Genomic DNA, 12,851 nt, shown 5'->3' with positions numbered 1-12,851 from the left:
TTCTATCGTCTTAGAAGACACCCTGAACAACTCGCTTGTGTTACTCCAAAACTGTGCACCAGGACTGCCATGTGAATTTAAGTACAAACTACCTGCTGCAGGGACCAGGGGCCAGGGACCAGGGCACTCGTTTCTCACCATCCCCACAGCATCTTCCCCAGCACCAGCCTCCACCTGAATTAAGGGGGAATGGTAACGGCACGCAGACGGACGAAAGCACAGGGAGAGTCTGCATGCTCGTGCAGCCGATTTTTCGCAGCCGGGCCCTTACTTGAGACTCTCCTGCGAGCTGGAGGACGAGCGGTCCGACTGGGGCAGCGACACCACGCTGTCCGAGCTCTTCAGGTGGCTTTGCAGAGCCCTCTGGTAGGAGGGCTCCAGGTTGTGGTACAGGTGCTCCGCTTCCCTGCTGAAGTGACTGTGGAAACCCCAGTAACACCTGGAAAACACGCAGCCTCCCGTCACGGGTATGCACCCGGGACGCTGTCAGGGAGGGACCCCGTCAGGGAGGGACCCCCCGCCCCCGCCGCCAGCTCCTGCGACCCGCGGCAGCCGCGGCCTGAGGAAGCGTGAGAACCGCCGAGGTCTGGTGGACCCTCACCTCCCAGCTCCCGGCCTTGGTGACTCCGGCCCAGCTGTCTGACTCTCAGTCGCATTAATGAAATGGATAAAATGGAAATTAAAGAGCCTGACTTGCAAGACTGGGAGCCTCAGGGAAGATGGAGCCGAACCAACGAGAACGACACCCAGAACGTGAGGTGGACTCGGTCGTGGACGCTTTTATAAATGCAAGGTGACGCTCCCTGGTTCCAAGTACTTAAACCGGCTTTAGGTATGGAGAATAAAAGAAAACCAGGACGAGGCTCACAGGCACTTGAAACCTGTACTGTGCTACGATCAAAGGACAAGGAACAACTGGGCGGAGGCACCAAATACAAGATGAGGGTGAAGAACAGTGTACGCAGACCGTTAACAAATCCGCTCCTACTAGTTTTTACTTTTTAGCCACCGCGCGTCACGTCCCTTCTCTCGGTAGGAACTTCCCAGCACGAGACTGCAGTGACCACTTGAGGGTCAGGAGTGAGCCCTCCACACACTCCGACACCAGGGGACTACGGCCTAACTGAGAGAGCAGTCAGAGCAGTGAGTGCGAGGTCAGGGTGTGCTCGTGCAGCTGAGCCCGGCCGCGGTGCTCCAGGATGTAAGGACTGGCTTTAACCCGCGTCAATTAGAGGAGCCGGTCGACTACGAAAGCGCAGAAAAACAGCCACAGGGCAAAAAGGGAAGCTTTCTTCCTCTCTGAGCTGCCCGAGAGGGAGGACATCCTGGCGTCAAGCTTCTGCTACTTACGGTCACGATGGCAGCTTCACCCGCAGGATGGCACTGGACGTGGACACCCAGCCTCACGACCGCAGCATAACCAGTCCTGACGGCCAGACGGCCCCAAACGCGAGCGGGGACAGCGAGCTGTGGTCTGCAATCAGCCCCCCTCCCTCCTGGAGGGGCTCACTGCCCCGGCACGCTGCCCACCCCCCCGATGCCTGCAGAGCTGGGATCCCAGGGAAAGGATCTCCGTGAGCGGGATTCTTCACGTCAAGTCAACAAGCCACTGGGACCCACAGAGCTTAGTGAGTGAGAGAAAACACGGGGCACGCAGACAAGTGCTTTGCCGGCTCACGCAGCAATTTCTCATAAATTTAAAAAATGAGCTTTCTGTGTCTACCTCAGTCCACCTTATGTTCAAATAGTACCAGTCTTTCAGGCCTGGACACTCAACTCAACAACGCTCGAAACAGAAAACTAGAGAGATATCTTGAAATGGCCTTTTGGGTCATATTTAAAGGTCATGATTAACAAAACATGTCCATGTGACTTAATGAGCTTTCGTAAGGCGATCTGGACAGTGCACCTGAAATAAAAAAGTAGTGAATCGAGAAAGTGGTGCTCAGCCAACACTTACTTTCTGGCTTCTATCCGTGCTTCCGAATCAGCATCGTGTATTCCCTTCTTTATCGTTTCCGCTAATACTGAAATGTGTCTGGATATTTAGAAGACAAAGCGGGAACAATCATTAATATACGGTCTTATGCAGATACAAACAGGTGTTGAGAAATAACTCCCAAACGGCAACGTGGAAGGTACAGGCCCTTTGTGCCCAGAGTCAACAAACACGCAGCCTAGAAAATCAGCACACTCCGCAGATCTGCTAACTCATTCCTGATTCTGTCCCAGTAGCTATCCCCACCCCTTCCCCACAGAAGCACCTGATAACCCTACTCTCCTGGGACTTTTTTTTTTTTTTTAAAGTAACGGCTGATGTATTTCGGGCCATGCTTACTTAGTTCAATCTTTTATGAACTCAAACAACAAAACCCTTCCTTCTCCATGGTCAGAACAAGTTTCCATGGAAATTATAATGGGCTAGTAATAATCCTAATACTGCAGACTCTCTGCCTCAGGTTTCTGTACTTAAAGAATGTTTTTTCAAGTTCCACTACATAACATGAACAATTTTATGAAATGATGTCTCTGTTTTATACACAGGCGTTCTCTTAGTTACGTTCTACCCTAGCTGAGAAGAAATCGTTAAACTGTCTCGTTGAATATTGAACGGTTCTAAGAAAAGGGCAGTGACTGGAGTGAAGAGTTTCACAGGACACAGGCGAGGCACCAGTCTTACCAGCACCCCACCTCAGTCCTTCACTCACCCAGCAGGCATCTGGTGAGAACGTGCCAAGCGGCAAGGCTGAGCGGAAGTGAATAAACACAGGAGGCCACATCTGAGTCCGTCACGTTTTCCTGCCCTGCTCACCTGGCCTTGGTGTTCAATCCCTCATTCCACCTTCCCACTCTAAATTCCAAAACTATCACCAAATAAAGAGGATATAATACCCAAGAGATTAAAGTACAAGAAAATATTGTTTAAATGTGTGACCATCTTCTCGATCCAAAGTATTTTCAAATGAACTTTCCCCTCTGGGAGGCCTGGCTTTTTCGTCTCTGAGCACTGCAGGACTGAACTGGACTCCAGGCGTACTCATGTGTTAAACTCCCACTACTCGTAACCTGTTTACTATGTTGTGAAGTTCTTCACAAACTACACAACACACCGTGAAAAACCGGGTGGCACGGTATCATCATCTATCAGCTCCAAATTTAACTCAGAAAGAATAACAGGCACCTAAAATTGACAAGAACTAAAAATGGCAAAGAATGAACCTCAAAATAGAGACAAGCTTCTGTAAGAATTCTGCATCATGAGGATGTGACACTTACCACACACCAGCCTGAATAAAGAGAAAACTGCTGACTTTCTGATACAGAGGGATCAAAAAAAACCTTTCAAATGAGTGAAATTCCTTTAAGGATTTTCAAAGTTACCCCTCGCCTACTGAGAGCAGCTTTAAACCTTTTTTTAAACTCGTTGGGACTGACAGGATGCCAGGCAGCAGATCAGAGCCGCTGCAGAGCGAGTCCTGGCCGTGCAGTGTCCCGGGGCACCCCAGGGCACACCTCAAGGCTAACGTGACAGGCAGTGGAGCTCACTAAGAGCCTCTGCCAGTGGTAGGTGCCTCACATCAGCACCAGGAGAAATGACACCAGTAATCACGCAAATAAACAGCTGGATTCCTTCACTTCTTATAAAACGTGGGTCGGGCCACTCGCTGAGATATTAAATCTCAAGGTTCAGTTCAGAGGGAAAACCAGCAAGTCAGATGCTCACCGTTCCAGTGAATGTGTCTGCCATTCTTGTAAAAGTAAATCTAAAAATTCAAAACAGCGCCTGAAAATTGTGAAGAGAAAAATATGTAACTTAGTCATTTGTATGTTAATGAAAATAAAAGCTTTTTTTCTTAAGTGACCGAACACTACTTTTTACAATTGATAAATTTCTTCTCTTTTTTTTTAATTTTTTTTTTTGATGTGGACCATTTTTAAAGCCTTTATTGAATTTGTTACAGTGTTGCTTCTGTTTTATGGGGTTTTGTTTGTTTTTTGGCCACGAGGCATGTGGGATCTTAGCTCCTGGACCAGGGATCAAACCTGTACCCCCTGCATTGGAAGTGCAGAGTCTTAACCACTGGACCACCAGGGAAGTCCCATCTTCTATTTTTTTTATGATTCAAAAAATGGAACATAAAGATGGAATCAGAATTGACTGAAAACCAAAGCAGACCAAAATAATTAAGCACCTATGGTGGTCCAGAAGAAAAATCACAAAGTTATAGGGACAGGATACAGGAGAGTTCCCTTCAAATCAGAAACTTGGGCTTCATGGCAACGTTACTGAAAGGGTGTATCACTGTTGTTTGTTTTTATTCTACCTCAAATGATACATTAATACAGGAGCTACAGGTGCACAAAAGATCTGAGTACATTACAGAATCAGGGAATTAGTCTTTGCATTAATTCCAAAGAATGCCTTGTACAAAAAAAGTAAAACATACCCTGGAAAACAAAGTGTTTACCCAATTTTCCTGCCAAGTATTTAAAACAGATTTTTCTCTAGCTGCTTGACCATTTTCCTCTCTGCAACCTTTCAACATCCTTTCTTTTCACTTCTGTGATCTTTCTTGGTCTGATCTGTGCACAAAAACAATGCTGGACTCATCTCCTTTGGATTATATCACCACTTCGGGTCCTACACCTCCTCATCATTTCCTTTTTCTAAATTCCAGGATAACTATCTTTGTAGGAATAAATATTATCAGACTTAAGGAACCCACTCAAGGAAATAAATCAGAAGGCAATCTTTCTCTAACGATCAGACTTTCTTTCCCATGATCTTCCCAATTCAAAACCTCATGATCCACACAATTAGTCACTCAGTATATCTTGAATAAACCCTTCCCCTATGCTAGATGCTAGACATACAATGGTAACCGAGACACAATCCAGAGAGCAAGACAGACAAGGAATAGTTACCGCATGATATACCGGGAGCACAGGGGCTTCAGAGGGCTCGGGGGAGTTGTGCAGCTCAGTCCCAGGGCTGCTGCTAGTAGTGGGTGCCGGGGGAGCGGTCGGCGAAACAAATCTTCTCCAAGGAGAGACGCTGACCTCCGCCCACACCCTTTCTCACCACCGCTGTCCCCCCGACCCCGGCCCCAGCCCAGGCCACGGTCACTCTACCTCTGCCCTTTGTCCATGTCATTTCCTGGTGTGGACTTTCCTTGTCTCTTTATGTGTGTATGCATATGTCTACGTTTACTTATTTCTTAGTGAATCCAGCCATCTTTAGTGTTAATTCTTGTCTTCAATGTGTTTCAGAACAATCTATTTCATCGAAAATATCCCATGTAAATTAGGTTTTGTTCTCAACTTTTTAGAAGGCTAAAATCATATACAGAAGTACATCGATGTTGGCATTATTTAAACACTGCATTACTTAAGCACGTGTGGTTAGAACTTCTGTCTTTTCTTCACCGAGTGCTACTCCTCATTCAAAGGGCAGCTCAGTTTTTTTTTTAACTTGTCTCTGAGGCTTCTAGGGAATATATCAGCTGGTTTTAATCACTGCCCTCTGAATTCCTAAATCCACAATACATACGCTGCAACTCACTCTTCCATTGCTTTGCATTATTGTTTTTAATCTCCCCAACTAAATTATAAACTTCTTAAAGGCAGGGAGATTGGGCAATCCGTTTCTTACAAGTTCTATGAAGTGAAGCTAGCGACAGGTTGAATACAGGACAGAAAGCTCACTGCCGTGGTTACACTGCCCCCTCTGGCTCTCTTTTCCTTCCTGAAGGCACAGGGACTGGGCCCAGATGGTCTCTAGTACTCCTTTCAGCGTTAAGGCACATGGCTCTGACTAAACACAGGAACGCCCGTCTGGGTGTGCGGCTCGGAAACCGGTGAAGGGGGTGGCATGTCTGCTGTCACAGTGACTGCACGTCGCTACTCAAATTCAGCACCACAGGCTAGAACTGTTAAATGCTAGGGACCGAAGTGTCACCGCCTGAGCTTCTTATGTGGACGCCCTAACCCCCAGTATGACGGCATTTGGAGACGGGGCCCTGGGGAAGCAGTGAGGTTCACGGGGGCTCCTGAGAGTGACGCTCCCCTGAAGGGACTAGCGGCCCTCTAAGAAGAAACACTAGAGGGCGCTCCCCGGCCCCCACCGCCGTGAAGACACAGCAAGAAAGTGGCACCAGCAAGCTGCTTCCATTAGAACCCAACCCTGTCGGACCCTGATCTCAGAATTCCAGCCTCCCGAGCGGTGAGAAAATACCCGCCTGTCGTTGAAGCCGCCCTGCGCACGGTATTTCTATTACAGCAGCCCAGGTCGACTGATATGCTAAATATCCTGTAACGTTCCCCGCAGAGATGTGTCGCTTCACCAGAGGAACTGCCTTGCCCAAAGCAAACACGCCTTCCAAACTGCTCCTGGAAACCCAAATCAACAGTGACGATATAACTGCAGCAGCAAACTCTCAGGATGGCTGCGTTCACTGAGCTTCCACCGAGCGTCAAGCCCCTTCTACCGAAGTGACTGAGAACCCACAGAACAACTCCCTCCCCAGCACGTGGGAAGTCCACCACCAGCCCGCACCTTGATGGCCAGGCGCTGGCCTTGGGGGGTTCGGGGGTGCCCGGACCTGCTCTGGCCCCGAGGGCGGCTGGACTGTGGGTCAGCGACACTCCACCGAGCCATGCTGCTGGAACAGTCAGCCTTTTCGGTGGAAGGAGAACGCGTCTTTCTCCCTGGCTTTACGTAGCTGGCTCATTCCCCTCTTTTCTCCCTTGCCTTCCATGTGGCTGGGAACACGACGGCGATGGGGACCACCTCATGCTTGGAAGGATCCCCCCGCCTGTGAAACCCTGGTGGGTCCAACGTGACAGCCCAGGAAAGGAGAGGAACAGCGGGCGGCCAGGGGCGGCTGGGCTCGACGCCTTGGAGTCGAGGGCCCTCTCCTGGGCTGGATCAAGACACAGAACCGCAGGAACGGGGCTGACAGGCTGCTTGCTGTCCAGGCCGGCCGTTCATTTACCCCACAAAGCTCCTGACCTAGTCTACTGAAGGCTTAAGTCCATGAATCCTCTGAAAACCTACACAAAACTTCTGTGTATCTACACTTTCCTGGGAAGAGGGTCCACAGGTTTTAGGACTCGAAAGCCTCTGAGTCCCCAGTCCAGACCCACAGATCCGAGCTGGAAGCACAGAGCCCTGATCCCACACGTGGGCGGGGGCAGCTCGGCAGGACCCAAGACAAAGCCCCCGTGGGCCACACAGGCTGTACCTTCAGGGTCTACCTCCCCTCAACGTAAGAAGCTCAGGGGGTAACACTTCCGTCCCTAGCGTTTAACAGTTCTAGCCTGTGGTGATAAATCTGAGCAGCGACGTGCAGTCAGTGACAGCAGCACAGGCATGACTGGTCAGGATTCAGAGTGCCAGGAATCACGTCAGAAGCTGCAAACAACACACACCTCCTGCCATCTATGTGAATATAAATAAAGGCCGCTGATCTTCACAATGTTTCTCCCAGGCGGGCAGCCATGGCCTTCACTCAGGGAATGGGGCAGACCAGTGACAGAGGCCGAGGGACCGTCGCAGGAAGAAAATGCGCAGAGGGTACCCTCCCCCTCCCCCCCCGCCCCTCCCACATATCCCCCACACACACACTCGCTCACACTACACACACAGACAGAAGTAACAGGCCTTCCAAGTTAGCTTTCCAGACCACTGAGATCATGAGCCTTCAGTCCAAAGGCATCTATCACAGCCATCGTAAATCATATTAACCAGTTCAAACATAAAGTTTTTTGCATGGGGGTAAATTTGACATTTGTTTCGGGTTTTCAACAATTCAAAACTAATGAGAAAAATTCTTTTAAAAATTTACCTTCTAACGGCGACAGACTTGGAGGTACAGTTGCTTGTTATGATGGGTATTAGCCTAGGGATGTGTGTGTGCTGCGGAAAAGAACAAAAAACAGAGGCGAACACTTGAAAATGCAAAGCTAAGACAGCCACTTCCTTACTGACCTACCTAAAGCACCTGTATATTCAGATTAGAGTTTCACAGAGTTTAAAAAGGAGAAAGACTTTCATTGGATATTGCCAAAGGGCATGACAGATTTTACAGACCCAAAACAGGCAACGTGATGACAAATAAGTCAGTCTAAAATCAAAGCAAATCACTGGTATGAAGTCTAAATTACCTGAGCAGTAGAGACCTGAATGAGTAAAAAGCAGTCAGCAGGCCAATACAGTTTAATACTATTTCAACAGAAATGTCTGATAATGGCTTTTGGTTTAATACCTGAAGTAGGCAGTGCAAACAGTAAGAACTACGAATAATATGAAGTAAGCAACCCATAGTAATCATGAATATTCTGGATAGACTTCAGTTAACATCAAGACCCAGTTTCAAGGGTTGCCTCTGGGGAAAAGGGACTTGACAGTGGGGAGAAGGTGATGCGAAGAACTTATTAAAGCCTTTGTGAACTATTAGGTTTTACTGAAAATCTGCACGTAAATTACTTGGCTAATTACTTGGATTTAAGTAAATGAGTGTTTTGAAAACTTAACTGAAGATAACATTTTGTTTCTGGGCTTATGTACAATTATTTAAATAAAATGTCAGGCGAATAACAAAAACCACAAGCACAAATACCTAAAATGGAACGGCTGGGGATTAAGGAGGGAAGAACAGAAGTGAGACCTGGACACATAAAGAACAGAGTATAAACTCAGAAGCAGACACCCGTGTTCAAATGTTTAAAACCAATGACGGTGGAGGAGCAACACCTCAGCAACTATACATCACACCCACAGTGCACACTAGGGAACGTAAAAGGCTCATGTGTGATAGTTACGTGGGGTAAAAAGGCCAATGTTGTACGTACGGTGTTATTCCACGTACATAATCACTCAAATGAAAAATGTCTCTGATAATTGCTTACCAACCAGCAATATTTACCACTTGCTTACACTAATGTACGGCCCCAAAACATACTCACCCGAATGATTAACCTAACAGCTACAACGCCAGAGGTGGCCATAATTTTGGCACTGTTGGGAATTAAATTAAAGATCGTTGGCATGATGGCTTCGGCTCCATGGTCAAACTTGTTCCCCAGCACTGATGACAGATGCCTATAACCAGAAATGGACACGGAACTGAAGTCACGGTTCTTGCTAACAGTGTAGCACATAACCCTCTTAACATTTTAGAGTCTTCATGCAGAAAGTTATCTAAAGACAAAGGACAAAGGTCTAAGCAAAATACTCTACAAATACTTCCAATGTGCATATAGAGGACTTCGCAAATAGCCACTAGCCCAAGAGTTTGCTCTTTTCTTTTAAATAAATAAATCACTTCCAACTAATTACTCTTAAAATAGCAAAAAAATAAGTTAGTCATATACTAATAAAACACAAATATGAAAAAGCCCTTTCACCCCCTTTTTTTCTTTTGCTGTTTATTTTTAACATACAACATTCACACTTCAGTGTCTGAGGTCAAAACTTTAAACGGCTGCAAAGCCACCTTACTATTGCTACTGCACTGATATTCTAACATTATTTTGTAAGACAGAAGTTTTAGATACTGATACAGGTTTAGTGAGGATTAAAAAAAAATTTCCCCGTAGTACATGCCCTCAACCTTATAGCTACAGCACTCTTCTAGAAACAAACATTCTCATAATCACACTATCACCTGCCAGCAAAATCAGTGAAAAAGCTGAGGACAAAAGTTTACAGAATTTCATTTTTCCATATTATTAATAACTGCTTCTAGTTTAAAACAGAGGCTTCAGAGCTAAGTCACTGAATAAAATTTAAAATCTGTCAGACTTAACATTAACTGGTCAGGAACTATTGTAAAAGTGTTAACAGAAGCGTAACTGGAATGGGTCTTGGAGACCAGTTGAAAGTTCCGTGAAAGAGACCCAGTGGGCGTATTCAGTGAACCATCTCTGAAGCACCGTCATGAGGCTATTTTATGATGTGAGAAGCGGGAGCATCGCAATCCTTACCCCAAGGTGATACAAGCCTCCCGCACTACCTGAGACCGCAGATCCTTAGCCGATAGTTTAAAGGCTCCGTCCAAAAGACGCAAATGTTGGAAGAAGTTATCATACTCAGCAGCACCAGCCAAAAGTAAAGATCTAATCTTTTTTAGCTAAGGGGATGGAGAAAACAAAGAGACAGACAAAACAATTCTTAGAACAGAATATACAAAACAATAGAAGCCATCAAATATTAGAGATCAATATCAAAGTGAAATGATAAGAGAGTTTTCCAAAAAGAATTCAGCCAACTAAATAGTTGCTGATATATCTAGGTGTCATAAAGAAGAACTAATAATTTTTAAAATCAGTGTCTGTGATAAATGGATTACAATTCTTCTGTAAAGCGCACTTTTTAATGGGAAACAGTTTAGTGACTTACAGATGCTGTGATGCTAAGGATAGAGTAACTAAACCCGCACTGTCGCCTGTAAAAGCTCCTTCCCTGAGCTCACCTTCCCCCGCACCCCACTCCAACCGCCATTCACTCAGTGAATCATAGGAAGAAGTGACGCTACGGCCTTTGCACAGTACGCGCCGCTGTGTCTTTACTAAAGGGCTAGGGTGCATCCAAAACAGACACACAGCAGCGTTCCCAGCCCTCTTCCTGCCAGACAACCAACGCACGATCGTTCTCCTCAGAAAAGACACGCCTTCACGTAATGCCCCTGCACTTTCATGTTCGGCCCACTTCTTTGCATTAATCCACTTTTAAAAACAGAGGGGGCAGCAGTGCTGTGAAGAAAGCAAGGGATAGAGAGACACACACTGAAAATGTCAATAAAAAGCCCCTTTCCTGGCCAATGGTCACAGAACTACATCTTTACTGAGGTCGTAGGAGCGGCGGTCGTACCACAGGTAGGTCTCTGCTAAAAGTACAGGATACACAAAAAGATAAGACGCTGGTGTGTTTGAGGAACAGAAGTGAAGTAATCTACTAAAAAGGCAATGTGTAAATATGGAAGCTTATATTTAAAATATTTACTACTTAAAATTCATCACAGCTGCACCCCAATTTCGTGACAAAGCATTCAGACCATGTAAATCTCGGATGCAAATGCAGTCACACAGTCAGAGGCTTACAGCGTTTACTCTTTGTTCCCAGTCATGTTTGTCATCAGACAATATTTCCCTAATCTTGTTTATGGACTCCTCAAGGTCTCGGCTGGAGTAAATCTGTAAGCAAAGTTAATTTACAATCAATAGGAGAAAATTTACAGAATAAACAAAGATTATTCCTTAATTACCTGAAGTCAAGGGCGCTTAGTAAGCCCAATAAAAGAAATTATTTCATTTTTCAGAAGGGCCTTCAAGATAACATCTAGTCAAGTTTGTCTTAGATTGAGCTTCTTTCCTGCTGTGAACGTATACCGACTAGATCCGATGCCCACATATGGATAACCTTGCCTCAAATACGGCTTTACTGTAAGTTAACAGATAATTTCATGTACAAAACAGAAAAAAGCCCACTGGGGAACCGGCAGTGATGCACAAGTCACTGATTACTCTTAGCGTTTTTCGTAACACCACATTATACAGGCAGACCTCAGAGACACTGCCGGGCCGCTTCCAGACCCCTGTCATAAAGTGAATATTGCAATGAAGCAGGTCACCCGAATTCTTTTGGTCTCCTAGACTGTAGTCTATTAACCGTGCAATAGCATTATGTCTAAAAAAAAAAAAAGTGTGCATACCTTAATTTAAAAATACTTTCTTGCTAAAAAATGCTAACCATCCTCTGAGTCTTCAGTGAACTGTAATCTTTTTGCTGATGGAGGGTTTGAAATATTGTGAGAATTACCAAAATGTGACACAGAGACACGAGGTGAGCAAATGCCGTTGGAAAAAGGGCACCAACAGACGTGCTCGACGCAGGGTGGCCACAGACCTTCAGTCTGTAAAACTGCAGTATCCGTGAAGCACAACAAAGCGAAGCGCAATACAGCAAGTACGCCTGTACCTGCAACTTTAAATACTTTCAGGTCTGCTCTCTCATTTATCCTCACATATTACTCATAAGACAGTGAGGGGGAAAAAAAACCAAAAACAACCAAGAGTGAGGCATGCTGGGAAGGTCAAGGACGTAAGGATGGTCCTGAGCCTAAAACACTTGTTACCTGCTTTATACACACACACGGCGACCAAGCAGCAGGTGACAAGGGATTCACACAGACATTAAGCGCTGTAGGAATCCAGGGCACGGACACCTGATGTAGCACAAGCCCCGATCAATGAGAGACAGTGCTGAGCCACAAAGCAGTCGGAAAAGTGTGGCTGTACCCCAGCTTCTGTCAATCAACTCCGCCGCATCCGTTAGGTGGTACTTAAGGGGACCATCAAGATGGAATAAACTAAGATTTTATGAAACCATTTTTTGTAGTTTTCAGACACCCAAATCCTTCAACTTTACAAACTTTTCTTTCTGAGGAAAATCCCTACACAGGCATGCTTCTTTGTTCTCTCTTCTAACCTAATCCCTCATTTCCCCCTCTTTTATGTGACCTGACCCACACACTCACTGCAGGAGCAAGCTACCTCTCTCAGTTCTTACTGAAAGGTCATCTTGGACCGTGACTTTCGCTCTTCTTTTCCTGGTCTGCAACCTCAGATCTCCTGTGGGCTTGACAGTCAGAACTACCCTACCTAGTAAGAAACTCCGCATGTTGCACACTTGAAAAGTGAAACTTGAAGAATAAGCCCATCCTTGTTTTTAATCAAATGAAACATCCTCACCCACCTGGACTGCAGGCACATCATCAAATGCTTTAATAAAGTCCTCTTCATCCACAGCACCAGCTCCCTCTTTTGTAGCTATAAAAAAGATCAATTTT

At 45.9% G+C, this 12,851-nt stretch overlaps 1 protein-coding gene across 21 annotated transcripts in view; it reads right to left on the bottom strand.

Moving 5' to 3' along the window:
- CLASP1 (cytoplasmic linker associated protein 1) overlaps positions 1 to 12,851 on the bottom strand; it is a gene marked incomplete at both ends in the record, with an annotated part of 231,564 nt that overhangs the window by 99,983 nt on the left and 118,730 nt on the right. For all 21 annotated transcript variants that reach the window (XM_079710818.1, XM_079710805.1, XM_079710806.1 and 18 more), the window contains 8 exons: positions 272 to 439; positions 1,961 to 2,038; positions 3,725 to 3,784; positions 7,848 to 7,918; positions 8,968 to 9,103; positions 9,988 to 10,133; positions 11,104 to 11,196; positions 12,758 to 12,831. In XM_079710818.1, the coding sequence (XP_079566944.1) occupies positions 272 to 439; positions 1,961 to 2,038; positions 3,725 to 3,784; positions 7,848 to 7,918; positions 8,968 to 9,103; positions 9,988 to 10,133; positions 11,104 to 11,196; positions 12,758 to 12,831 (826 nt within the window). The remainder of the gene's footprint in view (positions 1 to 271; positions 440 to 1,960; positions 2,039 to 3,724; positions 3,785 to 7,847; positions 7,919 to 8,967; positions 9,104 to 9,987; positions 10,134 to 11,103; positions 11,197 to 12,757; positions 12,832 to 12,851) is intronic.

This window comes from Hyperoodon ampullatus (assembly GCF_949752795.1).
Source record: "Hyperoodon ampullatus genome assembly, chromosome: 8".
NCBI classification, from domain to species: Eukaryota; Metazoa; Chordata; class Mammalia; order Artiodactyla; family Ziphiidae; genus Hyperoodon; species Hyperoodon ampullatus.
The sequence above is the reverse complement of the archived record's forward strand: the minus strand, read 5'-3'. Positions and strand labels throughout refer to the sequence as shown.